Source organism: Hippoglossus stenolepis, chromosome 19, assembly GCF_022539355.2.
Source record: "Hippoglossus stenolepis isolate QCI-W04-F060 chromosome 19, HSTE1.2, whole genome shotgun sequence".
Lineage (NCBI taxonomy): Eukaryota > Metazoa > Chordata > Actinopteri > Pleuronectiformes > Pleuronectidae > Hippoglossus > Hippoglossus stenolepis.
In genome coordinates this window covers 15,869,455-15,896,770 of record NC_061501.1, presented here as the reverse complement: position 1 = coordinate 15,896,770, position 27,316 = coordinate 15,869,455, and the positions used below count along the sequence as shown (strand labels likewise).

Here is a 27,316-nt window from a genome sequence, read left to right as displayed (position 1 = left end):
CACCATTGACGCCGTGATCAACCCACGTGCTGGTGTGCACACGTTAAATACTGAACACAAGCGCGCCCCCTGGTGGAAGAAACCCAAACTTAGTTTTGAAAGCTTACCGTTCACCTCCAGCCCGGCAGGGGGCGCATCTGTGTTTTCATATCGCTGCACGTCTGTTTTCAAAATAGTGGGAAAAGAAGAGGTCCCCTCAGCTGAGGAAAATGGCCGACGTAGAAATGGACATCGCGTCCAGCAGAATGAATAATGGCAACGAACACGTGTAAGTGACTTTATTCAAGATGAAACATCCGTTAGATCGAGACACGAACTGATCTGCGCTCCTCGCGTGCGGAGGAAGTGTTTTGTTGGTCGGGAACGCGGCGGCTGAGCCGCAGCTTCACGTTGTTACCGGAGCTAATGAATCGCACACCAGCCACCGGCTAACGCTGCTAGCTAACCCTGCTAACGCTCTGTGGCTCGCACCGCGTCAAGTGTCGCGAAACACGCAGCGCGCACGTACACGTGAACCGTGGGGGGTCGTGTGTTTACCTTCGTGTTCCACCTGTCGGGCCACACGTGGTCAAACGGTGTGGCGCCGCAGCTGCGACCCTGGGACTCGGGCTAGCATGGCTAGCAAGAGGAGGTAGCCTGTTAGCTGCAAGTTGGCTAAGAGCGGTTAGCACCCGAGCTAATGAGTGGAGATCGTGTTGGCGGTGGATCTCAGAGGGGAAGGGGGAAGAGGAAGTGCACCTGCGGACACATGGTTGACTCTAACACTTTAATAAACACGTTTACGTCACTGGCCATTGTTCTTAAAATGCACGATTGTGCAGTTTCTATGTAAATCGAGCACATTACGTAACCACTATTTACTCAGCGTTAGGTAGATGTGCTTGTGGGGATCTACAGGTTATTCTAAACGTGGGTGTAGAGCTAACAACTGATTGGTTTCACTGTATTTTAGCATTAGCACGATGTCTGCCATATCATTTTATAGTGAAGGAGGATCACTGTTGCAAAGGCTTAGAAATATAAATCCACAGATATTTGTTCTGTGTTGGATAAATGGTGGTTTCCCCTACAACCAAATCTCCCCTGTGTCCTGGTTGCTATTGGTTACTGGTGATGAAGAGGCACAACAAGGATGAAGCTGCTTCCAGGCTTCATGTCCTCAGTGTGTTGTCAAGCTAAAGACATCAGTGTAATTCGCTGCTGCCAGTGATGACTGATCATCCCTGTTTCCCAGAGTCTGAGCTGACAACTTTAAATGTTTTATTCAACAAATGATCCAAAACTATCACGTTCATATCACACAGATTAATACTTCTGACGTTTTCTCAATTCAACACGTTTGATCTATTTTTATTACGGTTGATTGGTTATAATTAACTCAAGTGTCTTGTTGTTTCAGCACCATCATCGAAGACTGTTCCCTGTCAAACAAGAAGCCGGATCTGGAAAGCCAGGAAAAAAGTGGGAATGAGGACAGTGGAGAGATGTCTGAGGAAGAGGAAGAAGAAGAGGAGGGGGAAGAGGTAAGGGTGGACAACAGCTGACGTCATGATTGTGACTTAAACTCTTAATTTTAAATTCAAGTCCAAAAAAGCTTCCTGTTAATTTGATTTTCCAAGTTTATGGGAATATGCAGATGGAATTTGGAAAAGTTAAACTGCATAATTCAAAATGTTCTTGTTAACTCTGTTGTTTCCTCATCTACAATAATACTGCGAGCTACTATTTTGTACATACAATCTGGATGAGTACAACCTTATAAAATTTGAAGAAAACATATCTAAAATGTTGAATACTGTGATGATCTGACACCTGAATCAACTGACAAGCTGCTATATTGTCTCATCGTAGGGAGAAGCAGAAACCAATGGCGAGAAGACAGTGGAGGGGCCCAAGCATCACAGCAGCAGCGGTAAACACAAGAGGAAAAAACACAAGCATCGTAGCAAGCACAAAAAGCACAAACATACCTTTGACGAGGACAAGGACCGCAAACGCAGACATCGTCATAAACACAGGAAACACAAGCGCAAAGAGGGCGCCTCTCCCTCTGCTGCTGTTCTCTTATCTGGCACCTCCAGCCATAAAAAAGTTGAAACCTCCCCCTCCTCTGGGAATCCGAGTCTAGACGACAGAGCCTTGCTGGAGGATTTGGAGAAACAGAGAGCGATGATCAAAGCTGAGCTTGACAGCCAGATGATGGAGGGCAAGGTTCAGTCCGGCATGGGCTTGATCCTTCAGGGGTATAACTCTGGATCAGAGGAGGACGGAGAAGCCAGGGTAAGAAATGGAGAGCAGCGTCAAAGGGGCAGTTCAGGCAAACCCATATCTCCCAGAGGAGGAAAAGGTGGGAAATCGAGACGGGACTCAACCGAGGGCGGTAAGTCCAGCGCCAAGCGTCGCAGTAAGTCAGCGGACAGGCCTGCTAAGGAGTCCAAGCAGGACAAGGTGACCAAAAGCACCAAGGACACAGGGGTAAAGGACAGAGGCCGTGGCAGAAGCAGGTCTAAAGACAGAAAGTGTTCAGACAGCGCCGATAGGTCCAAGGAGAGAAGGAAGTCCAACTCTCCCTCTACATGGAGAGGAGAGGAGAAAGGCGGCCGCACTGATAAACGGTCCTCTCCTCAGCGGGAAGACAGATCAATCCCGGAAAGACCAACCCGACGGTCCCGGTCACCTGGACGAGAGCGGCCGAGTCGTCCCGATGCCGACCGGGACAAGCGGCCGGCCAAGTCTCCATCCAAGGACGCTTCATCGGGGAAAGAGAACCGCTCACCTTACAGACGAGGACCTCAGAGCCCCGCGAGGAAACGCAGTCCTTCCCCTCGCCAGAGAGACGCCCGCCAACCCGCGGCGAGTGCCGTGGACAGGACTTCAAAACAGAGCAACTCTCCATCCAGAATAAGGTCCCCACCCAGGAGAGGCCGCAGTCGTTCACCAGATCTGAGGAGGAGGGACATCGACAGGCAGGAGTCACCATTAAGGTTGGTGACCAGAGCTGGTTTGACTTGTTGTTATACAGGGTTTTGTGAAAAAACAAATTGAATAAAGACATCAATTAGGTATTAAAAATAGAAGATTTAAAATCAAGAGATGCAGTATTTGAAAGCTCTCATTGGAAGTCTGTTGTAATTCATCTGCATCACAAATGTTTGGTTTAAGTGTAGAATATCCAATTCAACCTATCGATCCACGTCTCTTATGTTTGTACAGGAAACGCATGCGGGCAGATGTAGGGCCGGGTCGGGACAGGTCACGAGAGAACAGTCCTCGAGCAGCCGCTCGCCGCAGGATGAGTCGCTCACCTCTGAGACGAAGATCCCTGTCACCACGACGACGCTCCCGCTCTTCCCCTCGCCGACGGAGCAGGTCTCCACTGGGATACAGGTGATGGCCCATTTCACAATGTAGTTTATCTAATGTTTGTTATATAATGCTGTCAGGCTACTGTCCTGTTTTTTTCACTTCAAATTAGTGTTTAAAGTCTTTAACTTAACTTCCATTCAGTTTTCCAGTTGTAATGTGACTTCTATGAGATAATGAACCATCTCTCCCTGATGTCTCGTCCCCACAGGGCTGGAGACAGAGACCGGTATGGTCGGCCCAGGCAGTACCGCCGCTCAATGTCACGCGATCGGGATCGAAGGAGGCGGCGCAGCAGAGATGAAGACAAGTTCAAGGGGAGTCTGTCAGAGGGCATGAAGGTCGACAAGGAGTCCTCCGGGGAAGAAGTGTGAGTAGAAGGAGATATTTGAGTTTTACATGTGAAGGAAAATAACAAAAGAATCTATTTATTTGTCCCTTTTATTCTCCTGCTGCTTCCTACCACACTAAAAGTGGATTGAGTTTGTTCATGCCAAATGTTTTTCACATCAGATTCTTTGATGGATTAATGTATCAGCATAAACTTTGTTTTCAGCCTGGAAGACTTTGACGGGGAAGAAGTAGATGAAGAAGCTCTGATCGAACAGCGTCGCCAGCAGCGCCTGGCCATTGTCCAGGTCTGTGCAGAAATATTCTGAACCAGATCTAACGCTTTGGTAAATGCCATCCAGTAAAGTATTGCAATCCTATCGTCTCTTTGTCCGTGACATTTTACAGAAATACAAAGTGGGGAACGATGATAGCAACATGGTGTCGGAGCCCAGCAGCCCCCAGAGCAGCACACGCAGCCGCTCGCCCTCGCCCGACGACATCCTGGAGCGAGTCGCTGCAGACGTTAAGGAGTATGAACGCGAGAATCTTAACACCTTCGAGGCCAACATCAAAGCCAAGCACAACCTCATCGCCCAGGAGAAAGACGGTAAATGTCCTGCTCAGCATTGGCACGTGTGTTGGCGTACAAGGCCAACTGAATGAACCGCACCATTACACGTGTGCTCTGTAGTTAAACCGCAGCTGTCCACATGTAATGGTGATATTTGTACAGGCTTGAGGCCTAATGTGACAAAAATGATCCCTCTTTGATAAATGCACTGGAATCTTTATAGAAACCAAAATGGCAATTTTTCAATGCTCTTACAATCAAGTTTTCTCCAGTTCCATCTCAACGAGTTCAGCAGATGCGGCCGAAGGAGTTTACAAACGTGAAAATCGACTGGTAGTATTTTCTTGACCCATAAACGTGCAGCAATACTGGTTCCTCCCTGCAGTTGAGTAAAATCTGGCACTTTTGTGATTGTGATACAAACTGGTCAAAAGATACCAGTGTAGAAAACAAACAACAACAAAAATGATGTGGTGTGATTTGTGCTGGAACCACAGAGTTGTGTGATGCAGGGGTTTTAATTTTGTTTCTTTCTGTCATGTGTTCATTCAGTTGCTGGCTTGTAATCCAAAGCCTGGCTGTCTCTACAGCACCTGCAGCATGTTTTGATCTCTGCAGAGTATGTGAATCAAACACATGTTCCACATATTCTGTTTTACAACAGCGTGAGCAACGAGAAACCCATCATGTGGTGTTTTACTGTTGTCCTTTGTTCCAGGAGCCAATCCAAAGAAGCCTTCAGCCCCCGACATGTTCATAGAGTCAGACGACATGTTTGCTGCGGACTTTGATGTGAGTATTACGACATGTTCCTTGCATTTTATCGTCTATTTTACTGGCCTTGTCTCGAGGTTTAGAAGAGAACAAAATAAAAGGAAACGCTGACTTGATTTTTGTTTCTGCAGAGTGCCAGGATGAGAGCAGCAGGCGTAGGGAAGGACTTCAAGGAGAACCCCAACCTCAGGGACAACTGGACGGATGCTGAGGGTTACTACCGTAAGTGATGCCTCTCGAACTCTACGACTCTGAATCAGGGGAAACATCTATGAATGCTTGTTTGATGTTGTGGCAACGTACAAATAAAACGTAGTCGTATCTCCTGTCTAGACTTTTCAATATAATGATTATTCAGAGTTGACTTTATCTCTTTCCTTTGTTATTTAGGGGTGAACATTGGGGAGACACTGGACAAGCGCTATGATGTGTATGGTTACACCGGCCAGGGCGTGTTCAGCAACGTGATCAGGGCCAGGGACACTGCAAGGGGCGGCCAGGAGGTGGCAGTCAAGATCATACGAAACAACGAGCTCATGTGAGTGAACCAAGAACACGAATGTCAAACTAAACCGGTGGAGGTGCTTAGAAATGCAGCTCTTTCTTTGACTGGATTTGCATTGATGAACAACATGTATGATGTTTTTTCGTGAACAGGCAGAAGACGGGTTTGAAGGAGTTAGAATTCCTCAAGAAGCTGAACGACGCAGATCCCGATGACAAGTTCCACTGCCTTCGTCTTTTCAGACACTTCTACCACAAGCAGCATCTGTGTCTGGTATTCGAGCCTCTCAGGTACTGAAAGAGGAAACAACCTCCTTCCTCTCAGTCTGTGCATCATTTGGTACAGTAATGTGCTGCTCCTGCTCGCTAACGACCTTCTGAATTCTGTGTTCCATAGTATGAATTTACGAGAGGTGCTGAAGAAATATGGCAAAGATGTGGGGCTCCATATCAAGGCTGTGCGATCCTACAGCCAGCAGCTCTTCTTGGCTCTCAAGCTGCTCAAACGCTGCAACATCCTCCACGCTGACATCAAGCCGGACAATATCCTGGTAGGATTTTAAATTTTTTAAACTCAAGATAGATACTCAAATGATGAACAAGGGATTTTCCTAGCGACTAATCTCCCTGTTGATTAAATGGAAATTGAAATTTAGACGATTCGAACGGTCTGAATTTAGCAGAATTTAACCAGGATCACAGCTAAGTCAATTAATTGTTCATATTCCTAATCTGTACTGATGTGTTTGTCTGTTTTTACAAGGTGAATGAGTCAAAGACCATTCTGAAGCTCTGTGACTTCGGTTCTGCGTCCCACGTCGCAGACAACGACATCACACCGTACCTGGTCAGCAGGTTCTACCGAGCTCCAGAAATCAGTAGGTTTCACTATTTGTATTAATCACTGATCTCACGATTTTAAAAGCCTGAACCTGCCTCACAGTTTGTTTCTGTTACAGTCATCGGGAAGCCGTACGACTACGGTATTGACATGTGGTCTGTCGGCTGCACACTGACCGAGCTCTACAGCGGCAAAATCCTGTTTCCTGGATCTTCCAACAATCACATGATCAAACTGGCGATGGACCTGAAGGGCAAGATGCCCAACAAGGTTGAAATTCCATCATATAATTTCAGCTCCTTTTAGTTGTTTGTCCAAGAAGTGATGACTGATGCAATAATGTGTTTTCTCTCCTCAGATGATCCGTAAAGGTTTGTTCAAAGACCAGCACTTCGATCAGAACTTGAACTTCCTGTACATTGAAGTGGACAAAGTAACAGAAAGGGTAAAGTGTTCAGACTCATTTCTACAAAACATTTCCTGTCATTTTAACAACGAGCCTAAATGTTATTTTCCTGTTTTAAATCTGACAAATTACGTATCTAACATGTTCTGTATTTATTTATTAATCATCTCCTTTTATTTCTCGGCACCACCAGGAAAAGGTGACGGTGATGAGCACCATCAACCCCACCAAAGACCTGCTGGCGGACATGATAGGAGGCCAGCGTCTGCCTGAGGACCAGAGGAAGAAGGTGATGCAGCTGAAGGACCTGCTGGACTCCACCCTGATGCTGGACCCAGCCAAACGCATCAGCATCAACCAGGCTCTGCAGCACCCCTTCATCCAGGAGAAGATCTAACACCCTGAACGCCACACACGCACTCCCAGAGCCGGCGGAGAGAAACAACCACTAAACCAGCTCTGACAGGGACTCTGCAGCCGGCCCACAGACGTCTGTTCAGAATGTCGTGGATTGTTTTTGTTCTTCCTCGTGGATTCACAATTCTGTTTTATTGTAAATAGATCATTGAAATGGTAGCCCTCGAAAACATTGATTTTTCTTCCCTTCACAAATGCAGTCACGGACTCTTTTTTTATTTAACTGGCATCGGAGTGAAAACTGTTCAAAAGAAGAATATAATTCCTGTAAATACCGCTGTGTCTATTGCATTAACAATCTGAAGCAGAAGACGGCTGAGTTTTGTCATAGTTGCAGACATCTAAATACATCGTTCTTTTTTTAACCACATTGCTCATTGTGGGGCGATGCATGCTTTTGAATGTGCACCCTTTGTGCTCTAGATTCCTGTGGTGCAGGCCTGTGTAAATGCTCTGTCTGTGCATCAGTGTCCCACATGTGACGGCAACTCCCCCCTCGACTCCCTCTTCCCCCAACCAAGTATCCAGACCTTGAGGTCTGCGCTGAAGGAATAGACGCATACTATGTACTCCTTACAACCATTTCTTTTTTTTTATCATTTCAATGCAGATAGTCATTGTTTTCTGTTGCTGGATGTTTCCGTGTTTTTTTGTTATTTTACCCTCCTCTCCCTCCAGCTCTCTGGCTCGGCCCCGGCTCTTAAGGCTCTCACATTCAAGTGCCTCCTGTTTGAGCCTCGTGTGTTAAAACACCGAAACATTGCGGGCCGGTTGAAGCCACACCTGTGACCCTTCTCTCCACTTCTGTAAATAGTCCATATAGTTACTGTCATTTCATGTATGATTAATTTGTTTTTTTTCCCCATTTAAGTGGTTAAAAAAACAATTCTTGTGATTTCAATAAAGAATAGTTGTGGAAACGCTGCTGAAAGAGCACCTTCAATATAAGATGTTTTTTAGTAATAAAATGTTTCCTATTGTAACCAAACCCCTTTTCCTCTTTTTATCATGATTTTACATCAGTAGTTAAATTCATTTTAATGTGTTTTCTAAGCAGATTAACAGACACGTACATACTTTCAGATTTCACTGTCCAAGAAGTGCTTTTGTGATTCGCTGGGGAAGATCCTCGCATGTCAGTGTAGTCTGAAGATGTAAGAGTGAGTGAGATGGAATATTTTCGGGGGAGAAAAATGTTTTTGACTCTTCACTGCTGCAGCACGATCCATCTCGCATCCAGTTGCAACAATTTCCTCTCATGCTCCCTCTCTCCGCAGCGGAGAAGTAACCGTACCCATCATTTCCCTCGAATGATTGCACGAGTGTTGAGCTTCTAAAAAAGCATAATGGGAGACTCGCTTTAGAAAAGATTTGACCATTTTACATCGTCCGGAAAGTTGTGGCGTGATGCAAGATGTGGGATGAAGGACGTCTGATTGGAGCTGATGGGCTGCCGGCCTGAAGTCAGCTGTTAATACATGTGTTACAGTGGAATTACCACAGGTAAAGAGGTCGGTGTGAATGGGGAAGGACACTTACAAGTACTGGCTTTAATCTCAACTCAGAGGGACGAGGGTGCGACTGCTTTTAATCTGAATAAAAAACCAAACATTATTTATAACTGCTAGCAAATAAAAAATAGGATGAAATTCACACTGCAAAGCTTCTGTTAGTTGTAATTTCCTGTGACGATCAGAAGAGGGCATCAGATGCACAGGGTAAGAATGAAGTCATTGAGGGTGACGAGTGTTTGAGTTTTACACATTAAAAACTACTTTGTTTATTTGAAATGAGGAAATTGTTGAAAAATATCTGAGCAAACTTCAAACCACATTTGTCTTGGCAGTTTTTTTAAATAAAGTTTTTAATAAAGTTCACATGGTTGCATAAATGTGTTTCTGTGCAAAATTAAAAAAAGTTCTAATTATTTTTTATTTTCCATCTTGGGTTAGTTAGTAAAAAAAAAACACAGTTCAAACTGGAGCATTTCACATGATCAGACCAGCTTATAAAGAGGAAAAGAGACTTAAAATATAATTTCCGTTTTTATTAAAACCATACAAACATTTGTATTCAGTTATAAAAGAGCAAAGTGGCTCTTCTGGCGGAGGGGCAGCGCTGGGCACTTGAAGCTCCGCTCTGAGCCAGATCTGTCTGGCCTCCGCCCAGGGCCTGGGAATCCCTGTGTTTTTAAAGTCAGTTCTTTACAGGCCCCAGGATACTCCCCCCATTTCCTCCGCTAAAACCTACAGAAAGAGTATTGTATTTACATATAATATATAAAAGCACAATAAATGTGAAAACTTGGAAAAAAAGAGAAAAAAAAAGCAAAATCAAAGAAAAGTAGAATGCATTCCGCAAATCTTAACTTTTCTGATATTCAGACTTTTCTTATATAAATGTTCTAAGAATTTTATCTTTTTTTTTCTCCAGGTCTCATGAGACACTTTACATGTTTCTTTTGTATTTTTTTCATAATTCACAATGGAAGATTGGCAGTGATCTCTCTCTTTACCGACAGGCAGATTACGTATAAGGCACATACCTCAGTGTAATTTCCTTCTTTCAAAGGAAATGATTTCTACTTTTTTTAAAAGATAAAAAAGAAAAACACCATCAATGCACGGCTACAAAATGACAAAGTAGTACCAAAGAACGATAAAACAACGTGTACCTCATTGTTTTGATGCTGAATAAAAGGTAAACTACTCGATATTCTGTGTCGCAGCCGCGTGCGACCGCAAGGCAAAACTAACACTGTTGACAAAGTCACTGCAATACTCGGTGGCAGTACACATTCTGAATTTAAGAGCTTTGGAGAAAACAATACGGATGATTTCCTGTGGAGCAAAAACACATCACTTTACAGCACTTATCATCAATGGGAGGAAAAATCCATGTGCTGCGGTCGTTAAGACAGATTAAAACCATAAAGTACTCGTATCAGTTCATGTCAGCAAACAGAAAAAGCACCAAGTGTCACCTTTGATCGTCGAGGAGGAAATGTCCATTTTCACATCAGCTCCAAACAACCGTGCAATCGAAGAAAAAAAACCCCAGATTATCACAAACAATATAAAAACACTGTTATATACACTTGTGAGTACCTTACGCCATTTAGATATATCAAGGAGACGACTATCTACGGCGTCTTGAAATGTCGCGTCCAATTATTGGACTCGATACCGTCGGGACAAAAAACACCACTTGGTAGAAGTTGGTAGAAGCACTGAAACATTTACAGATTCACAAAAGCAACGTACAAACAAAAGGACAACAAATGTAAATATACCACTTCTTAAAACGTATGATATATAAAGTTTTTTTCATCAGGGCCTGTTCATGTAATGACCCGTGTCTCACCTGCTAGATTTAGAGCTTCTGTACCTGTGGGGATCAGAACTGTAGATACTTGGCACATGGGCTCGTCTATGTACGTATTTAGACAGTGTTCAATGTTTAACCTTTAAACGCATGCATTTGTTTTAACCAACAGTGTGTACAGCAAAAACAGTGACAATACACGGAATACTGTTTTAAAGACGTGAGCTTTTGCTCCCCATCACATAGTAATACAAAGAGAAGGGCTTCCAAAAATAGCCTTCATTCCAGAAAAGGAATATAACTATTTAACTATACATAATTTTGACACATCCCATTTCTTTGCGGGATGACTTTTTCTTTTTTTTTTTACAAAATAAATGAGTTTTGGCGTCTGCCTATTTCAGAACATTTTACGTACATAATAAAGTTCTCATAATTGCCACTTTTGTCTTCATCTTCACATACACCAGAGTTCTTCTCTTCCTTTTTTTTTTCCATTTTTCCGAACAGAGGAGAAAGCAGAGAGAGAGAGAGCAGCTACTGCATGATAGCCAGGAACTTGCTCTCCTCGGCCAGCGTGGTGAGGAGAGAGCTCATGTCCCCGATGGCCATGTTGTTGAGGCCAGGGGCGACACTGTGGAAGGTGGCGGACGCTCGAGGGGTGGTCAGGCGTGATGAGGTCCTGGACAGACCCTGAAAGATGGAGGGACTCAACACCCCCGACACCAAGCTGCCCTGATCGTAGCCATCCTCCAGCATGACACCAAAGTCCAGGCTCACCCCCTCGTCGAGCACACCAGGCACGTTGCCATCCACCGTGCTGGTCACCTGGTCTGCGCCAGGGGAGAGAAGAGCCGCCGAGTTGCCACTGCCGCCACCTTGCCTCGCTGACTCAGCCATGGAGTCCAGCAGGCACTGGTCCTCCAGGACAGGGAAGGAGGACGCCTTGTGATCCGCTGCTTCATAAGAGAGGCAGTCACCATTCACCTGCTCTAAGTATCCGTGGTCTGGGGCCTCCAGCTTCAGCCCAGATACCTGATGTGCCAGGGAACAGTGGTCCCCGTTCCTCTGCAGTTGTTGCTGCTGGTTGAGGCTTGCCTGGATTTCATTGGCGCTCTCGGCATTGAGGTACTGCTGGGTCCTGACCATGTTCCTGTAACTGTTCATCGGAGGGCGAGGGACATGGATCTGCCGACTGTGGTGAAGGGTGGCTCCCTGGGAGAGGCTGTGGAGGTTGTCCATGGAGCCCCTGTTAAGGTTGAGGTGGTTCCCAACCTGACAAGAGGTGCTGCTGTTGTGGTTCTGCTCGAAGTGGCTCTGTTTCGGAGGTCCAATAGAGACTTGCTGTTTGAAGCCCTGGAGAAGAGGCTCATCAACGGTCTCTGAGAAGTTCGGCCTACCAAAGATGTTGGCGGAGTTGTGACTAGTACCTCTCATGCAGGAGTTACGCTGATTCTCTAGCTTCACCGTCGGGCTGCAGTAAGCACTTTCGGGCTGATTTGCTTGAGAGCAGCTGTTCTGGAAATCAACGGGCACTTGCTGCTGAACTACCATGTTACCAAACCTACCAAAAGGTGCAGATACGTTATGCTCTGTGCCCGACCACCTTCCACACTGGGAGTGATGGTTTTGTGCCCTCTGAGGAGACCTGTCAGCACTACCGGAGCTCACTTCATTCCACTGGATGGGAAGCTTACTGGGGCTCTTCCTTTCTGCCATCTGCTGCTGCTGCTGGAGACTATGGCACCCAGGGAAGGCTAAATTCAACCCTGATGTCTGGATCTGTTCCATCTCCTCCGCAGATGGATGTGAAGCGTCCCTTTGGTTAGAAGCTATTTGGTCCTCGATGTGCATGTAGGAGCCGCCGTCCACCTGGGAGTGGAGATACTGCACAAGGTCATCTGGTAGCATATCCTCATCCTCAAGCAACAGGCCAGCCTCCCTGTCATCCTCCATGGCCAGGGCCTCTAAGGCTGCATGTTCTGCGATGCTGGGAGTGTACGGTGAGTGCTGCAGACCTCTCTGCAGGTTGCCCTCTGAGCGTGTGTAGTTCTGTAGGCTAAAGTTACGCGTTTCGGGCGTAGAATGATGAGACAGAGGGGGAAGAGGGTGGAGGTTGTTAAGGCTGTTGAAACGTTGCACCGGGGGCAGATTGCACATATCAGGAGCCTGCGTCCGGACTGGGTCGCTGGCCCTGCGGTTCCCATTCAGTGGCCCCTCACCAGGATAGAGGACCCTCCTCCTGTACCCTGCGTGTCCCGTGTACCCATTGGTGTACCCGTTGGTGCCATCGCCGCAGTGATGTGGCCGGACTAGAGGTGGCAAACAGTGGTTGCTCCCACCATCATCCATCATGGCCATGCGAGTCTTCAAGCTCATGCGCTCCATGTTGGGCAGAGGCGTGGGGGGTGGGCCACCAGTTGCCGCTGCATACTTGGCTTTCAGGTGGTAGTGCTGTGCTGGGGTTAAATTGAGCATCCCCCGTGAGCCAGCTCCTCCTCCTATGCCTACTCCTCCTACACCTCCACAGCCCCCAAATGAGAATAGCCCTCCACCCCCGCCTCCTACCCCACCTCCGTACTGGCTAGCCTCGCTGGACCGGCGGGAGGCATCAGTGGAGATGGGGTCGTAAGAGTCGGTGGAGCTGAGGTTGTGGAGGCGGCGGTGGTGGGTGCCTGCCATTGTGCCCTCATTTTGGGAAGCCTGGCTGGAGCGTCGGCTGGAGAAGCAGTGGGAGATGCCAGAGGAGCGTCGGCTGCTGCTCAGATAGGCCGAACTGGTCGCGCTGCCGCTGCTGTCACGCCGGTCCCGGAGCAAATTGAGCACTGTTAGCTCTGTGCTTCCCAGCTCAGCATGAATGGGTGGCTGAGGAGCAGACACCCCCGACTGCCTGCCCAGACAGGATCCTGATGAGAAACACAGAGAGGAAAAAAAAATGGAAATGAAGCCAACGTGCACATAGATAGAGAGAACAAGGAAATTATGTGGTAAAAAGGGAGATAACAGGAGGATGAGAGGGAAGAAGACGAATAAGTTACGTTCAAGTGCAGAGAGATCCCTGAAAACAGATGTTACCACAGACAACTGGCAGCACTTAGCCATGAAACATTGTTACATGCTCTTCCCCCTGATATGATACACAGCTTGATATGGGTTTGATACCATTTTCCAGCATAACATACATTTTAAGCCTTTGTTTTGCCCGAATGCTTCAGCCAAAAAAGACAAGATGGTGTTCTGGATAATTCGTTTTCCAAATGTCATGTTACACATATTTCCGGTGATGTGTAAATCTGGTGAGCAGGTGTTTTTTCACTGGAACATGCCCGCATGAGCTCTCTGTGTCAAATTGGCTACTATGAACATTTTGTCAGGGCTGTGGGCCAAAGTAAAACTCTTCATACCCTCTTGGACCTCAGATTTAAGGATTTTCAAACCAAATCAAATTGAAAAAAGTTTTAAAAGTTAGTTTTACCCTTCCCCAGGATGTTGGGCAATGTGGAGCCTTTGGGGGGCGGTGTAGGGGACAGGGTCCCCAGCCTGGGCAGTGCTCCGTTCACTTGCTTCAGCCTCTCCATCTTGATGTGCTCCATCCAGCGCACGGGGCGGCCGACACTTCGCCTTGCCTGCAGGGTCAGCATGGCCGCGGTTGCCGTGGAGACTGTGGAGTCCATGATGGGGGCCCGCTCGCACTCGCACTCGCACTCCTCCTCTGCCACCTCTTCGTTGTCCTCTTTCTCCTCGTCCTCCTCCAGCCCCTCCCCTGGCGAGCGTCCGGCGCTCACAGCAAGCTGGACTCCACTGCAGGGATAGGTGCTGACGGGGGACTGGTCACTGCTGCATGTAGACTGACCGCCAGGGCTTGGCTGAGACGTCTGACGGACGCGGATAAGGAACGAAGGATCGGGAGAAGAGGGGAGAGAGAGAAAAGAAACACAAAATGAGGATAATCATCTAGATTTGTAACACTGGGAAAGTTATATATACGGTGTCTTATGTCACAAACAATCATACAATGTAATGCTTTGAAGGATGCATTTCCTATGACGACAGAAAATGATAATTATTCATGTCTTACTCAGGAAAAACAAGGAGTTTGCTCAACACAGTTTTGTACATTACTGAGACATGAGTAATGCCTCCTCCTGTGATCCACTGGGGATGTTTGAAAAATGCTCCTCAAGAGAAAATCATGTTTTGCGCAGTTTTCAGAGGTTCGACAAATAGGATAAAAGCCTCTTGTGAGACTGGCTGGTGCCTAATTAGGTTGTTTACTGAATCTGAGAAACTATGATGCACTGAGGAATAATGGAATCACTTTTTTTGGCATCAAGTGTCGGCAGTATTTAAATGGTATTCGCCCTGTTTCCTTTTGAGCGGATTTGGCTGCACAGTGGAGCCCTTGACGTTATCAGACATTTTTGAAATTGCTCACAGTCCAGAGAGAAATGCATCGACTTTTGTAGATTTTATGAATGTGAAGGATGAAGGAAACCTACGACGGCAACAAATCTTAATGGGCAAGTGGGTGAAAAGTGTCATGCAGATGTCAGAGGATGAGAAGAAGTGATAAAGAGACTAGACTTTACAAATGTGAAGGGACACCTATCTCACCTGATTACCCACTGTCCTTAGAAAGAAAGGGAGGAGCATGCCGAAGCATTGAACAGAAGAAAAGATTTACTCGTTAGAAGACGTCAGGGGTTAATGTGCATGCCTTCAGTGTTAACAGAAATACTCCGATTATTACGTAAAGAAATTAGTTGTAAAAGTATTAAAGGAGATATTAATGTTAAAGGTTTGAGCGTCAGGAAGTAAATCGGATGAAACGAAGGCTCACCATTGGCTTCTCTGTCTTGATGGACTTGACCTGCAGACAGTCATCTTGTTTTGAGGTAGCGTGGTTGTACTCCCTTTGGTCTGTGTACCCGCCCAGGGGCAGTTGCCCCGGCGACCGGCCCTGGCCGTTGCTCCCTGGCTCCCGTGGCTGGGGCGGAGGGCGCGGGTAATCTCCACGCTGTTTCTTGGTGACGTGCGCCTCCGGCCCGTGCACCGTCTTCACGTGCTTGCGCAAGGAGCTGGGGTCTGTGTAGCGCTTGGTGCAGCCGGGGATTTTGCACACGTACGGTTTCTGAAAATGAAAAGACGAAGAGGAGAGGATGAGGAGCATGCAAACATCAATCGAACAATTCCAGAAATCTGTCTGTGGAACACATGTTTTGATAACCACTCATCTTATCGGCTTCACACTTGACTATTGTTAAGGGCCCAAGGAAGTGCACTGTCGAATTTTGCGATTTGGACACATGATACGTTCAAAATTAATAAAATCTGGGTTCTGTGGACCTGCAGCTGGTCTTTATTTGCCGTGGCTCAAGTACTGCAGGTCACTTTTACAGTTTCAGAAAGAAAAGCTGCAACCAGCATCACACACAGGCCAAACAAACAGGCAGGTTTGGAACAGGCGCTGTATTAGTTTAAGTCTGAAGTTGTTCTTCATTACCTCATTGGAGTGTGTGCGATTCTGATGTTTTGCCCGATCGGAGGCGTTGGAAAAGGCCTTGTTGCAGCCCTCGTGCTCACACACATATGGTTTCTCTCCAGTGTGGGAGCGTAAGTGAGTCTTAAGGTTTTCCAGACGGGAGTAGGCCTTGCTGCAGCCCTCGAACTGCAGGGAGACAGAGCAGAGGAGCATCAGCAGGTTGATGTAAAACAGCTTTTTATCTGCAAATAAATTAAGTCCACTGCTCAAACAGGAGGATGCTTACTGTGCACTTGTGCGGCTTTTCCCCGGTATGCCTGCGCATGTGGACCACCAGCATGTACTGAGCCTTGAAGGGTTTCTGCTCTCGAGAGCATTCCTCCCACCGGCACACGAACTCTTTCTTTTCCCCGTGGATGTGGTCGTTGTTGATGTGCTAGAAAAGAAAGATAAGAAAAGTTAAACTCCTGCATCATTATAAGCTCTTTGCTGTGTTCGTACACAAGAATGAGTGCGATGTAATTTGGCTTCAAACTGATGTTCAGCTCGAGGGAATTTGTTGCCCTGTATAAAGACAAATATGACGTTTTTTCCTGTTTTTTCAGTCCTTTGCATGTGGTTCTTTTAATTTCTTCCATCACATCTTTCTTAAATCTCTCCCCCTTTTTTTTCCCCTCCCTCGCTCTGCAGAGATTCTTCACAAAGGCCGAGGCAAAGAAGGCAGACTTGTGAGCCTCGCTGTCCGATCTGACCGGGATTTTCAAATAAAACCCTGTCACTTCGCATCACATCGGGGCCCTCGCCCCTCCATGACAAGTGCTGACAGTTGTGCTGCCGTGGCAACTTCCAATCTGAGGCTTAGGAGGCAGGGGAGGTGGGAGGGAGGTGTGGAGATAGGGCGAAAAAATCTAAAGTTCAGTCGAGGCGTCTGAAATGTGAGGGCTTTACAACTCCAGCCAAGCATTATATTTGTGCGCGCCACCTTTCCTCCCGCGCCGACCCCCTTTTCCTCCATCTTTCTTCTTCTTTTCTCGCAAACTGTCTCGTAAAACGGGGTAAATGGTGGATGTTACAGAGGAATGAGGGAGGTTGAAAAGGGAAAAAAAATACATCCAGACGTAGACCCCTCTGGGGATGGAGTCAACATCTGGCTCTCTTTCATAGACAACACTGTGTGGTGGCCTCTGAAGTGCCTCTCTGAGAGCAATTTAAACCCAGGGAGACAGACACAATATCCTGACCTAAAGAAACCGGTATTATTACATTCCTGAGCAGCGGAGAAGAATCTTTTTACCTCGGGGGTGAATGAAGAGGCAACAGGAGAGATGGAAGGGAGATAAACAGAGACTTGACTTTGACTGCTCTTAAATATCTGGGGGGAAACGTGCTTTCTGTGAGCACTTACTTGCAAGATTGTTGAGCTTTAAAACATGCAGCGGGGACCAAAGCCCATAAAGCATCCAGGGTCAGTTCCCCTCCAGGCACGACACTGCTCTCACAATCGCATCTTTGTACCTTCCCGCTGCCCTGCCCACCGGCCGGGTCACGACCCCACATAGAACCGTGACCCTGGCATCCAGCAGAAACCGCCCTGCTTTTAATCTTCAAGACGTTTTGACCCGAGAGTCTCTTCTAAGTACAAAACCGCCGCTCTCACCCCGAGTAGCACTAAAGGAGGAGAATCGACAAATGAGTCAGCGCAGTAACAACAGGGTGCGACAGCAAAAGCACAGAGTAATACTGACACTAATATATCCGCAAAGGACCGCCATTATTCTCGCTTGACATTTTTTAATTCTAAAGTGACAAAACAAGACTAATTCCATGGGAAAATGATTGGGGACTGGATGACCACGGACATTAGTGAAGTTTCCCCAAGATTGATCTCCTCCCCACCTCGGCCGGAGCCTCAGAAAAACCTGACTCGTCCTCTCCCTCTCCGTGAGGGAATCCCTGTGGCAAGCGATCGGTCTGTTGTGAGCAGCGTTCAATATCCACTGGCTGAGAGCGATGGGGAGAGCGCCGTGGTGCTGGATCACGCCGGTGGCTGGCACAACACGAGTTTACGCACGCAGTGTATGCGCACACACACACACACACACACACACACACACACACACACACACACACACACACAGATAGATACACACTCGCACCCTGTTTGTACAAATGAAGGAGGTCGTTGACGGGTGTGATGCATGAGCCCCTGAGCTGACAGAGAGGGGGACAGACAGCACGGGGAGAGGGGCCGCCGAGAAACCTAATGGCATGATCTAATGGCAATTTTTATTGAATCAATAATCTCCATGCTGAGCAGACAGGCCCCGTTGGCCGGCTAAATCGACAAACAGGTGCTGATAGCGGCCGCGCGGCAGGTTATTCATCTTCCCCCTGCCAGCTTATCGGCCAACAACTGTAAAAACGCCACCAAGATGGATTTAGGAGGGAGTCGCACGACAGGGAGCGCCGGGCGACACGGACACAGGGGACACTGAAGACACACACACACACAACACAACACACAACACACACACACACACAGGTGCAGACACTGTTTTCTTGGTCCAGACCCCTGCTGTTTAGGTGTATGGTAAAAACATCCATAAACATTAACAGCACTAAAGAAAAACTATTTTCTGCTTGTATTTGTATTTGTACATTTTCTAAAAAAAAATAAATAAGCTTCTGATTTCAAATTATTTTCTGTCCCTCTCTGCCAGCATCCCTCTCCCTTCCTGTAATACACTGAATCCTATCTTTTTGTTTGTTTTTCGCTTTTATATCCCAGCATTTTCCCACTTCAGTATCCATCTCCGTGTCTCCTTATCAAACCCTCTCTGGGACACAGCCCTCGTGCATTAGAATGCAAGCGTGCATGAAAAGAGGGCCTGTTTACAAGGCAATTTCACTAAGCTGTGGGACCCGCAACACCGTTTAGCTTTATCAAACACTGCCTAATAAATCATATGCTCTTTTGTGATGTCAGTTGCTGAAGTGCTTTGTGTAAAGAGAGGGGAAAAACAGCATGAAAAAGGCAAAGTAGGGAGGGAGGGAGCGAGGGAGGGAGGAAGTAAAAGGGGGAAAGATTGAGTGAGTGAGGGAAGGAAGGGGGGAGGATGAGAGTAAGTGCGTGAGCGAGCAGGGGGCAGGGAGCTAGAATTGGCATGTGTAATTCAGCACAGTCTTTTCATCTTAGAGTAAGATACTCGAGACAGATAAGGGGCCTAATCCTTCTCCTGATCAAAAAAAATCTGCATTTTACCAATTAAAGGCCTGCGCCAGCAGCCAGAGAGGGGGGCCGCCTTTAGACTGCACCCGCGTTTATCTCGCCGCAACACCGGGGAGGCGCACAGCAGCCGCCTCAGCAAGGCTGCGTGCAGGGAGAGCCAGGACAAGGACATCACAACGCCACCTATTGAGATGACCTGGAACAGAACTGTAAGACTGCGGTGGGTCGAAAAAGGCCTGATGAGCTGTCAGAACACACACAGACAGACAGACCACCAACCCATCACACCCCACATGTCGTCTTCAACGTCCGCCAAAATCAGTCAGCTCACGATGACGCGACACAACCTGGACTCTGAGTTTCCCTTATATAAGTGAACTGATGATTTATAGTAAAAAAATAAAATAAATTACTGCTTTAATGCTTTAATTCAAACTTTATCACCTTTCATGACACTGGACCTTATTATTTTTATCCCCTTATATCCAGTGACTCTACGGCAACTTCTTACCAAAAGAATGCTTCACCACACAGAGGACAACATGGCTCACTTGAACTTTTTCACCACACTGCAGTGGTGAAAATGCGTCGCTCCCTTGCAGGTTTTTCTGCAGCAAAGTATCCGTAATAGATCAATGGGAAAATACTAAAAGATTGTTGAGCGAGGCCATATTAGGGAATTATGAGAGTGTGGGGTTGGCCTCTCCGGCGACAAACCCCAGTGAAAAAAGCCCACTTCAGAAGAGAGACATTAAAGAAGCCACCAGGCCTTATCTTTAAAAGTGCTCCCTCCGAGGGGAAAGAGAGGAGGGAGAGAAAATGAAAGAGAAAATGAGAGAGAGAGAGAGAGGGAGGTTTGTACCCAAAAAAAAAAAAAAAGGGGGGAAAAGCAAAAGAATGTGGAGCTGAGTGGAGAGGGAGATAGAGAGGTGCAGAGTTGAAATGTAATAAATGAAATAAATACAGCAAACTAAAATTGACACCCGCCTCGCTTTTGCTGACTGGGTAGCACAGATAAGTGAGCTAAATTGCACAGATCTGATGTTTATCTTATCGGCTGCACCGAGGGCGCTTAAACGCGGATGATAAAGGAACGCCGTGGCGTGTCATGGTGGGAGCATGTTTGAGGGTGTAAAAATATGCATCAAGAGCGCGGCAGGAGCGCTTTTGAACAAGGTGGTACGCGATGAGGGTGGCGTGCAGGCTTAATTCTAAAATTAGGCCAGCCACAAAGACAAAGGGGGATATTTGAATTAGAGATACTTCAAATACTTCAGAGAGCCTTGTTTTCACGACTGTCAACTCAATGCACATTGTTTTAACTACTGCAGAATGTGAGTCCGTGTTTAACTTTGTACTAAAGCGAAAAAAATGGCTACAACCAAGGAGAAACTCGCTTTTTTTTTAAAGTCTTATCATGTTTTTCCCCCCAAAGCTATTTCAGAAGACAAGTACAGGGGGAAGGGACGCTCCATTGTTTGGTTATATGAAAATCCACCCCCCCCCAAACCCCTCCCAGTGTGCGAGGAGAGCCACTGTGGTCCAAATACTGTACTTATCCTATTACTGAGGGGGGTGGGGGTGCGGAGAGATAAGAGCATTTTCTCGTCCGCTCTGCTGAATTAGAGGGCAGGGATTCTGTAGGCGAAGACTTTTTATTGGCGTCTCTCTGCATATCTGCATGTGCATAGAAAATGAGAAATACAATGCGAAAAAGAATCAGAAAAAAATCAGAAAGTCAAATGGCGCGGAATGAAACAATTCCAAGATGGAGAAATGGAAAACTAATAAGGATTTGGTTGCACGGCAATCTGATAATAATAAGTGCGGCTCTGCAAGGTTACAGGCCGGGTGTATGTGGAGGAATGAGAGGATGCGGCTTTGTTCGGACGGCCACCTGGTGCGACTACAGTAGAGGGAGGATGAGCTTTCCCCTCCATTAAGAAGCCATCCTCCCCCTCCTCTCCCACCACCTTAACTCATCCCGCCCCCTGAAACAGGGGCAAGAAGTTGTCAAGATCCTCAACCTTTGAGCCGAGCCCTTCAAACACGGGAGGCAGCCCATTCCGCGCTGAGGATATCAATTATAGATAGGGGTTACCACCGCAGCTGAGGATTGCAATGTCAAGACGGCAAGTAGACAGCTGTGGAGAGCTGAGGATCTTTCTATCAGATGTGTGGTGATGTGTGTTTCATGTATATATGTGTGTGTGTGTGTGTGTGTGTGTGTGTGCGCTCCAAGCATCCCTTGTTCACAGCATCATATTGGTGTATTTTCACCACCTCTCCAACTTCGGCTGACGGGGTGAGCGGTTCACAGGCCGACCAGAGAGCACAGCAGAGCTAATAGCGTCAGTGTAAGTAGCCATCGTGGGGGCGACACCACCATAATGTCATTAATATTTAGCTTAACAGTGAACCCTCGGGCGGAGTGTGATGAGAGCCATCCATCTCCCGGGCTGTGTGAGCCTTCTGATAAGAGTCCGGACGAAGGGCCGGTCCAGCGTCGTCCACAAAGCTCATGTCCCGACTCTGGGAGGCTTAACCCACCGAATCAGTTTGCGCCGTTCAGCTGTGAGATGTGCTCTGCAGCTTTTGAGCCCATTACCACCGTCCCCGCAACCAATCAGGAATCCGGAGCCTGTATCGGTGGATGTGTGCAGCTCTGACTCTGACCGCTGGCTGTCCATTGTGCAGAGAAGTGCAGCTGCTGTTGATGGTGCTGGGATGTTGCGAGTGTGAAAAACTCTCACAGCACAGAAAGCAAAACACACATTGACGGTTTGGTGTCGGAAGCTGCACCGGGGAGAGCGTTTCATGGAAGACTTCACCCGTCACGCAGCTGTAAACAACCTGTTGTGTCTCCCTGTTTCGGTAAAACCAGCTCCGGTCCTGGAGAATAACCAGGGTCGGGTGTGCACTTACAGTAAGAGATGAATCCAAAATAAAAGAGTTTACAATTTAAAATATATTTAAATCCTGTACGTTTTAAAGCTGAACTTTAGGCCATAATTTATTTATTTTTATCTGCGCCAACAATAACCTGCTTTAAAAACTTCTCTATTTTCCAGTGCCTTTACTTTATCAACTAATCCTGAACCTTTAATAAGATATCACCTGTTTTTATAATTTGTGCTTTTATTCTGTTTTTATACTTTTTATTCAGTTTTTTTAATTTTCTATTTCTTCTTAATGTTATTTTTGCTCCTGATCTGTAATTTTAACCTTCTGATATTTGTGTTAAAACATTGAATGACCTCTGTGTATGATAATGCACAGTAGAAATAAATTGTGTTACTCACTTGTACGAGCTGCTCCTGTGTGTCGAACTCGCGGCAGCAGTTCTCCCAGTGGCAGTTTGTCTCGTAAACCAACTCTGGCTCCTGTTTGCTCTCGTCCTTGTCTCCTTCCTCCTTCACCAGGGTCATGCCATCAGGATGGTCCTGAAGAAGGGAAGGAAAAACAAAAAGGTTCAGCATGCAAGACACCAAGCAAAGTAATGTCAACTAGAAACGAACTGCCAAGGCCGAACAGTCCTAAACATGATCGTCACAAGGAGGTTTCCATCAGTGTTTCTCTAGTTATTTAGCAGGATTACGTAAAAACTACTGAACCGATTTCCACGACCAAAGGAAGAACCCATACAACTTTTGTCGGGGACCTGGAGAAACGTACAAACACACTTCTGATTTATCATAAATCATAGTTAAGGAAAGTCCTGGAGACGCCTTTTACTCTGCATCCACAACAAAAAATGTAGAGCTAATCCCTCCATCAAGTTTGGTGGAAATCGGTTTAGTAGTTTCTGCGTAATCCTGCAAACAAATAAACCGACGGACAGGAATGGAGTGAAAACAACCTCGTTGGTGGAGTTAATAAACTGGCTGAAAACCGAGGTATGAGAGCTACAGGAAACTGGCTTCCTCTCCCCAATATCAGCACATCCAAATGTGCCATAAAAGTAATTTATTCACCGCGCAGCCACAGATGATTTGGTTCCAGGTCTCAGCCGCAGTGACCCCGTGAATCTGGCCTTGTTTGGCTGTCGGGGAGAAAGGTGCGGAGAGCGCTGAAAGCACCGCTCTGTATTTCTTGGGGGGTTGTTATACGACGGGACCAGGCCCGAGCGTTTGAGGACTCTAACCCCCTCTTCCTGCTGTAGGTTGCTCTATTAGCCGGGACATATTTCACTGTCACAGTTAGCTGGCTGAGTAGCGCAGGGAGCTGGTGTGGGCTCGTACAGGAACGCAGCTTCCACCTCACACACCTCAGGCTGCGTCTGCCGCTGAATATCGACTCTAATAAGGTTTGGTGGGGTTTTTTTCTGCACATGCAAACACTTACTCTTTAATTTTTTTACAACCACTTTAGTGTAAAAACAATTTCCTCGTAGTGTCCCAAAGATCAATGGATTGTTTTCAGTGGTAAGAGCAGGGAGAGAGAAACCAGCCACAGCTACTGTAAATAAATACACACGGTATAAGCTCGTGTATTGTTGCAGCCATTTTGGCAGGTGACCAGTTGTTGTATGAGCTTCTTACTGTGGTGGAAAAGTATAAAAATAAACTGGTTAATTCTGGGATTACCAAACAACTAATTCTTGCCAGGTAGCTGCGAAATGTCTGCGGTACAATACATTTTATTTCTATTATTAAATGTAGACAACCCTCACCTGCACGCTCACTGCACCCGGGCTCGGCATCTCTTCCTCCGGCTTCATTTTGGAGCGCTTGTGGTGCATCGGGTCTCCGGTGCTGCTCACTGCAGATTCACTCGTGGGTTTCGTCTGCGGAAAAAACAGGAAAACATATTTGTCAACTCACAACTTCATCATTTTGACTGTATAGTTTATTTTGTTTTTAATTTCCTGATGTTGTGTTTGTTTTATGGCATTATTAAAAATGCAAGAACCTCATAAGTCAATCAGCACCTTAATCAGCCGGACAAAACAACTGTAGCTGAACTATAATGATTCTTTATCCTCAGTCCCAGCCAGCAGCTTTACGCTAATTAAAAACTATGCAATTCACATTAGCTGCCCTAATCAGTGCAATTAAAACAAACTCATGAAACCATGACCTGACTTTGGCCCTGGTTTAAATTTGCCCTTGGGGGAGTTCTTGTTACACACAGAGTTCACTCTATTATAAAAAAGAGTTAACATGTGCATTTTAAAGTTATAAAAAAGGAAAAACAAGCTTTTCTTTTTGTTTCCTGGAAAAAACCTGATCGTTTTGCATCCCATAATGCAACGTGACATATTCACTCTGTTATTTTTCCTTAGACTCAGATGTGGCCCCAAAGCAATATTCTGTCAGTTCAGAGGGAGGAAAAGGCAATTTTGGTTCAGCCAATTTGAATGAGGCCTCATTTGTGATCACACAAAATTCAAGCAATGGGAACCAGCGGGGAAGAAGGTAATATAGACTGAATATTTACCTCAAACGTGGGCCCGCACATTGAGTAAGGGTTGAGGAAAGAGAGAAAAATCCCCTTTGGATCCATCCATCCATGTCAATATTCCCTCTCTATATCCCTGTTCTCTCTCTAGTGATTAATGGAGTCAGCAGTGGGATTCTATGCTAACAAGCCCCTTGTTGTTTGCTGCAGGCACATTCTGGGTCGTGCTCGGCAGTACGAAAAAAACAAGAGACAACACAAGTAGGAGGAAACTCCCAGGAGATGCGCGCGTGGAGGGGGGGTCCTGCCTGTACGCCGCGTTAGCTCGCTGCACTTTTCCGAGATGTGGTTGGCATGCGACGCCGCTATCTATTACCTGTGATGATGAATCGCACAGGCCGACGTGCTCACCTGCGAGGAGTCGTTGGAGATGGCTGAGCGCTCGCTAGCACTCAGCCCGGAGGGAGGGATGCCAGGTACGGGCCTCTGGGTGGCGAAGGCTGGCGTCGGATGCATGAGGGGCGGGCTGTGGCCGAACGCAGATCCCACGAGGCCCGGTTGGCGGCCGAGCAGTTGCTGGTGCACGTGCAAAGCCACCGGGGTCGGAGGGTAGGCGAAGCTTAGCGCTGGGCTGGAGAGAGAAGAGAAAGGGAAAATTGGATGAAAAATAATCGTAAAAAACTTCACTAAAATATCAGTTGCGAAGGAAACGAGGCAAAACAAGTGGAAAGACAGTGAATAAATGGATTGTTCTGGATAGCTCCGCATCCCTGAGGACAATCTGACAGGAGATGGTGTGGTAATGCTGGAACCACGGGGCTGCCGGCAAATCCCTGCCAATGAATGTTCAGCTTGTTAACACACTGTGAATTATCATGTGGTCTGTGTAAGGCAGTATGTCATACTTCCACTGGGCAAATGATACAGATGATAAACAATCTGGAGTGTGTCGCACGGCCTTGTAAATAAGGCAGAGTGATCTTCCTGTTTCCTCAGTTTATTTACCCTCATCCTGAGCCGAGTTTGTTTAAACTGAAACTCCTCTGGGCTCCGTACAACCACAGGTGAACCGCCACATAAACACAGATCTGTGTGGCTCGGGGAGCAGCGGCCTCCATTCATCCCGACCCCCTGACGCCTCGCTCCCTCGCCGCGACCCATATGTCTGCCGATCTTATTATGAGCCGAGTGGAAATCAATGGGCCGCGACACATTTGGGGGCCCATCCGCTTGTCATATCACTCATCACTCTGTTGGCTCTGGTTATTTGGGTCCTGTCACCGGGACAGTGGCTGAGCACACAGCGTGATTGATCAGGTTCTTCTTACAGATCGCTGATCAATGGCTGTGGGTGGGGCAATGGATCTTTCCCCCCCCCCCTCCCTCTCTCTCTCTTCTTCTCTTTCGCTTCCCTTCGCTCGCCTGCGGCTCCAGGGCGTGATGTATGTGACGTTCCCGTGAGGGGCACCGGATGACTGACACGAGCCGCCGGGGAGGCCGGCTGACTCGCTGGCTGGGAGATCGTCACCCACATGAGGGTTTGACACGGACGATACACACATACACTTAATGGCTCCGACACCTTTTCTCTCACGCACATTCTGCAGAATTCACCGAGACTGCATTATCATACAGTTATTTAGGTGACATCCAGATGGAGTGTGTGTTTGATGGAAAAATAACGACCAATGATATTGGAAAACCATTTACAACATTATTCGCCCCAGGGAGATCCTGCTGGTGGACATATTATTGGCACATGTGAGTCCCTGAATGAACACCTCAGTCAATAAAAGCTCCTGAAAGACATCCTGACAGTTACTTGTTTATAATACTTAAAATTGGGACACTCAGAATGGGCAGATTTAAATGAATGAATTGGTTAAATCAGGATTTTGAGCTCCTATTGTGGGCCGAGCTCCAGAAACAATGGATCCTTTAATTTCTGATAATTCAACCTGATCGTGTCGTTCATTAGAACACCATTACCCATTACCCAGAGTAATAAACTATACAATTACATTAACATAGTTAGTTCGTTGTCTTCATCAACGATAAGCCTCCATCTGGGCCTGACCTGGGCCACGTGCTGGGCCCCCGTTTCAGACCCATTTCTTTCAGCTCGGCCGCCACATCTCAGTCTAAGGTTTGTGGTTCTGGTCCATTCCGAGGAAAGCCCGAGCCACTGAATGTGCCAGCGTCTGATCTGATCTCTCGCACCAAACTCGGGCTCTTAATCTTTTTTTTTTTTTTTATGATCTTAAATTGAGATTTTTTAGGCCAGAAGATGTGCAATATTTTCAATAATGTTTAAGAATCAGTTGCTTATAATATGCTGAATAAAACTGACTTTTCTGCAACAGCTTGTCTACACGGACAGGAAGGATCACTCGGTATGAATAATTTGTGGCTATGATCATATTCAGTGTGCTACCTGATGGTTCCTGCAGAGAGGTGACCGTAGGAGCCGCTGGTGGAGGAGCTGGAGCGCGAGTTGTTCAGCATAGTGACGAGCGAGTTGGGGGAGTTGCGAATCATGGTCTGCAGGTCGAAGCTGTGCTCGGAGAGGGGCGAGATGGGCAGGGGGCGCTTCCTGCTGGGCCGTGATGGCAGCCTCGGGCTCGAGAAGCGAGAGTCTGCAGGATGAGGAGAGAAGAGAACATTTTTTTTAG

The 27,316-nt window shown here is 46.8% G+C and overlaps 2 protein-coding genes across 2 annotated transcripts in view; one reads left to right on the top strand and one right to left on the bottom strand.

Annotated features, from left to right (window-relative positions):
- The first annotated feature begins 129 nt into the window (after positions 1 to 129).
- prpf4bb (pre-mRNA processing factor 4Bb) lies at positions 130 to 8,197 on the top strand. The gene is made up of 16 exons (XM_035142853.2): positions 130 to 268; positions 1,400 to 1,523; positions 1,852 to 2,984; positions 3,214 to 3,387; positions 3,575 to 3,733; positions 3,920 to 4,001; positions 4,102 to 4,303; positions 4,986 to 5,059; positions 5,173 to 5,263; positions 5,432 to 5,579; positions 5,699 to 5,836; positions 5,943 to 6,096; positions 6,309 to 6,423; positions 6,505 to 6,656; positions 6,745 to 6,831; positions 6,986 to 8,197. Exons 1-16 carry the CDS (start codon positions 210 to 212, stop codon positions 7,187 to 7,189), a joined length of 3,096 nt encoding a protein of 1,031 aa, XP_034998744.1. The 5' UTR covers positions 130 to 209; the 3' UTR covers positions 7,190 to 8,197.
- A 1,044-nt stretch (positions 8,198 to 9,241) lies between these two features.
- The window catches only part of gli3 (GLI family zinc finger 3), a 93,052-nt gene continuing 74,977 nt past the window's right edge, over positions 9,242 to 27,316 (bottom strand). Inside the window, exons 7-15 of the mRNA XM_035142850.2 lie at positions 27,079 to 27,280; positions 25,056 to 25,275; positions 23,917 to 24,030; positions 22,547 to 22,687; positions 16,302 to 16,451; positions 16,037 to 16,201; positions 15,374 to 15,664; positions 14,009 to 14,408; positions 9,242 to 13,439 (exon numbers count right to left, since the gene is read on the bottom strand). Coding sequence (XP_034998741.1) covers positions 11,071 to 13,439; positions 14,009 to 14,408; positions 15,374 to 15,664; positions 16,037 to 16,201; positions 16,302 to 16,451; positions 22,547 to 22,687; positions 23,917 to 24,030; positions 25,056 to 25,275; positions 27,079 to 27,280 — 4,052 coding nt within the window. The 3' untranslated portion in view covers positions 9,242 to 11,070. The remainder of the gene's footprint in view (positions 13,440 to 14,008; positions 14,409 to 15,373; positions 15,665 to 16,036; positions 16,202 to 16,301; positions 16,452 to 22,546; positions 22,688 to 23,916; positions 24,031 to 25,055; positions 25,276 to 27,078; positions 27,281 to 27,316) is intronic.